We start from the raw sequence: 4,369 nt of genomic DNA on the forward strand, positions 1-4,369 counted from the left end.
CACTCCACCATCTCAGCATTTACGAGCTGCTGCTACCTTGAGGGAAGTAGAAAAAACATTTAAAACTGTCTGTGTCCAAATCGTTGAATCTCTCCGAATTGATTCGAAGGGTTCAATTTAATTCGGAGAGATTAAAGGGTCTCTTGATTTGATTCGGATTTGAATTGGGCCGAATCTCCACCAAATCCAATTGGGGACCAAAGCTCTTCGCACAGCCCTAATATAGCATTATGGGAAACTGGGAGATGCTTTTGGTGTTGTATCAGTCATGTGCAGGCAAGACCCAGCTTTATAACATGCTTATTTCTGCCATGAATTGATCGTTCAATTGGTTGTCCATGTCTGCATCTTGATTTCAGTCTGGTTCTGGAATACCTAAAGTGCAGAGGGAGGCGTGGAAGATTTAACTTTAATCAATTCCCTATAATCAGACCTTGCACAGATTGTCAAGCGGATTAGTAGCTTTGGGTCCTCGCTGTGTCAAATTCCCTGTGCACAGTGGGTACAAATGTGGCTTTCTCTGCAGCCGCCCAGGATGCTGTTAGACTCTTCTGAGTCTCTGAACATGCTGCCTTTTTATATATGTTCTGTTGCCCTGGATAATTGCCTTGATGCCACAGCAGGAACAAGGAGGGAAGGTATCTTGGCTTTTGAGTATGTGTCACAACTAGCACAGCAGAATTGTTGGCAACCTCACAGTGTATGGGTGGGTTGACTCCAGGCTTATGTGGCCCTGTCACTTCATTGGGAGCAATTCATCCTGGTCATTCTGTCTCTTCTAGAACTCTGAATAAAACTTGCCTTTTTTAAAAAAAGGTTTAACCTTGTGTATGACTATTGATGACTTGCCACTTGAGGGTAGGGGATGGGTGTGTAGCTTTTTCTTGCAGGCACTTGTATTGTGAAGCATTTGAATGATACTAAGCAGCATTGGTGAGAGCCTGGTGCTGTAGTGCTGCCCCATAGCAGGGAAAACATTGTTTTGCTCCTCTTAGAGCTGTTTTACCTTTAGCGATTTTTTTAGCTGTAAATTGGGGGGTGGGGTATAGGGGTAGGTGGTGTGAGCATGGCTTTTGATTTCTCCTTCAAATATAGCATCAAGAGTAGGCAACCTATGGCCTGCAGATCAGATCTGGACCATGAAGAGACTGGATCCTGTGACAGCTCCGGGAACTGACATCCAGCTCCATCCACAGCTGCAGAGGATGTTTCCCCAGAGTCCTGTTGCCTGTCATGTTCAGTTTTATTCTCTCTGCCACAGCAGTGGTGGTAAATCTATGGTCTTAGCACCTGTCTCTTCTGTCTGTTCCCTTCATGGCTTCTGCTGACTTGAGAGGGGGGGGGGGAGGCTGCAAGCAGCAGTCTGCAGTAGCAAGAAGGTTGCTAACCGCTGATCTAGGTATTTCTAGTGCATGTGTCGGCTATTAATAGATACTGCTCCTTTGTTGCTCCTGTCTTTGGCAGATGTATGTTCTATTCATAAACAAACCTGGCTCTTTCACACTTGGAGACCCCCTTTTTTACTGCTTGCACAGGTCAAAGGTGCTGATCTGACTTCAGCTTCAGAAGTCAAATGTGTGCGTTACTAGCAATCTAACTTATTTCCTAAACACTTTTCTCTAGAAGCTACTTCAAAGAGGAAATAAAACAGTGGTTGTCTATACTGAGCAATGCCTTCTACACAGAACACACAACATGAAGGGCTAAATCAGAATATAACTGATGTATGGCTGTCCTGGTGTAAAGGAGTAGGATACATGCATGCAGTATCCATGGAATGTGAGGAGATCCAAACTTGAGTTGCTTTCCTCTCTTTTTGCAGACTAGCTTTATTTGCACACCGTGAAGATGGTCCAGGGATCCCAGCAGATATTAAGCTTTTTGACATCTTTTCACAGCAGGTGGCTACTGTTATACAGGTGTGTTCCATTCTGTACTTATTTAGTTGTTTAGTAGAAAGTTTTTTACAAGCCTCTTGTGTCTAACTTCATGCTGTTTCAAATTCCAGTCTAGACAGGATATGCCTTCAGAGGATGTAGTGTCGTTACAAGTATCACTTATTAACTTGGCTATGAAATGCTATCCGGATCGTGTTGACTACGTTGACAAAGTGTTGGAGACAACTGTGGAAATCTTTAACAAACTTAATCTAGAACAGTAAGTGAACTTTAACTTTCTGCAACAACCATGTGAAGTCAAGTTTTACTTTTCCCATCAAAATACAAAGCCAAGACACCTGCCACACAATCTTAAGATTTGTTTGCCAGCCAACAAAATGTGTACTGTTGCATAGATTTCTGACCTTGCCATTCATTGAAGGTGAGCATGGCACCCTGTAGATTGGCTTCTTCCAACTGAATCTTCCCCAGAAATTAAGAGGTCTAGAATAAATTAGGTGCATTTTTTTTTTTAATTTGTCTTATACAGATGCTTTAACTGGTCCTGATGAGTATATAGCATTCTGATTTATGGTGTAGATATTCTAGACTTATTTCTAAGGAGATGCAAATTATATATAATCATTTTTCCTCAGATCAAAACATACATTTCTTTATAGCATTTTAGTTAGCAGTGGTCCCCAAACTGTTTTAGCCTATTAGCAACATTATACTTGGCTCTCCCTGCCAACATTGGTTCAAATTCCAGTTTACTCTCATCTTTAGCAATGTCATCATCCTAGTTTGAGGATCACAGTTATAGATACAGATTACTCAGTGTCTGAAAACTATTTGGAGTTGTGTATGTGGCTTTTTTCCACTTTAGATTTTTATTGTTCTTCGTATTGAGCTGAAGAGAGTGTTCTTTGTTTTTCCTGGGTCAGTTCATGGTGATAAGTGTCTCTGAACAGAAGTTGCTTAAACAAAACAACCAAACCCTGTTTCTCATAGTCAGATGATTCTTCTACACTTGGATTCACACCCCTTTCCTTCTATAGCATAGCTCTACCTCTGGCCTTCCATTACACAGCTTCATAATGATCTAATGATAGGTAACATGCTGTTATGAGTAGCCTTCCTTGTGGAGGGATTGATCGCAGGCACAGCAATTTTTTTTTTTTCCTCTTCCTGTTTCTCATGATCATTATGGCCATAATACTACCCTACTACTACTGCTATCTCAATTTGGAATTTGTCTTAACTTACACCTTAATTGCCATCAGGCTCTGTGTAGAGGGGTTTTTTTCTGTCCCACTGTAGCAAGTGGCTGAACATACATATTGCAACATGTACACACAGTGACACTGTCTTGTTAGGAAACATCCATTTCTAGTATCTGCTGCAATGTTTTGAGTTTTAGTATCAAGCAATGTGTATGAAAATATCTATTTTCTAATCAGTTTCTTCTTTTTTCTTTTTCTTTTTTTAGTATTGCAACAAGCAGTGCTGTTTCAAAGGAGCTAACTAGACTTTTGAAGATCCCAGTTGATACCTATAATAATATCCTCACAGTGCTGAAATTAAAGCATTTCCATCCACTCTTTGAATACTTTGACTATGAGTCCAGAAAAAGCATGAGTTGTTACGTGCTTAGCAATGTACTGGATTATAACACTGAAATTGTCTCTCAAGAGCAGGTACAAAATAGTACAGCTAAATACTATCACAAACCTGGATGTTTCCAATTATGTTCTATCTGTGTAGCTGAAGAGTGGGGAAACAAATGCAAATTGATATCCTGTTTGTCAGATGCACCTTTCTCCCCAACAGTTCCGATTTTATCTGACTACATCTTACCATATTTTTATATAAAACATGTACCTTTTTACTAAATGCTGGGAATATAGGTGCACATTAAGTGAGGAAATACAGGTATAACATTTTCTGTATCATAAAACACTGCTGGGGGAATGCTAAAGTTATGCTATACATGATCATGCTGCCATTCTCTGTGGAACATGCTGACCTCCTAAGCTGCTGCTGCTACTCGCTGTTACTAGAATTTCAAGGATTTTTTTTCTTTATTCTGCCTTTCAGGCAAGGTGGTGCGTATTTTATAAGAGACACCCCCTCAAATAAAATTCCTTATTTTTCTCGTGTGTGGCTTCCCTTTCCCCCTCCTTGATATTTGGAGGAACCAAGTATATCTAGTTCTCTTCACTTCCTGCCAAATTACCTTTCCTGATTCGGACTCTTTAAAAACTAGGATCTCCCAGGATGGGATTCAGTACTATTTTGGGGGTTGGATTTGGGGTGGGCAGATATTTTACACTGTAAAGTGTGTGTGTGTGTGTGTGTGTGTGTGTTTGTGTGTTTTGTTTTGTTTTTTTTTTTAAGGCAGACGTACCATCGCATTTACTGTAAACATAGGTATTTAAACAAGGTTTTACAGAAAGATTGTCTTCAAACATCTGTGTACTTTGAGAGGTGAA

General features: G+C 40.3%; 1 protein-coding gene across 1 annotated transcript in view; it reads left to right on the top strand.

The window, feature by feature from the left end:
* The window catches only part of VPS35 (VPS35, retromer complex component), a 31,765-nt gene that overhangs the window by 10,068 nt on the left and 17,328 nt on the right, over window positions 1-4,369 (top strand). The window contains exons 9-11 of the mRNA XM_006034259.3: window positions 1,823-1,919; window positions 2,009-2,157; window positions 3,367-3,574. Of these exons, the coding sequence (XP_006034321.1) occupies window positions 1,823-1,919; window positions 2,009-2,157; window positions 3,367-3,574 (454 nt within the window). The remainder of the gene's footprint in view (window positions 1-1,822; window positions 1,920-2,008; window positions 2,158-3,366; window positions 3,575-4,369) is intronic.

This window comes from Alligator sinensis, unplaced genomic scaffold (assembly GCF_000455745.1).
Source record: "Alligator sinensis unplaced genomic scaffold, ASM45574v1 scaffold844_1, whole genome shotgun sequence".
NCBI classification, from domain to species: Eukaryota; Metazoa; Chordata; order Crocodylia; family Alligatoridae; genus Alligator; species Alligator sinensis.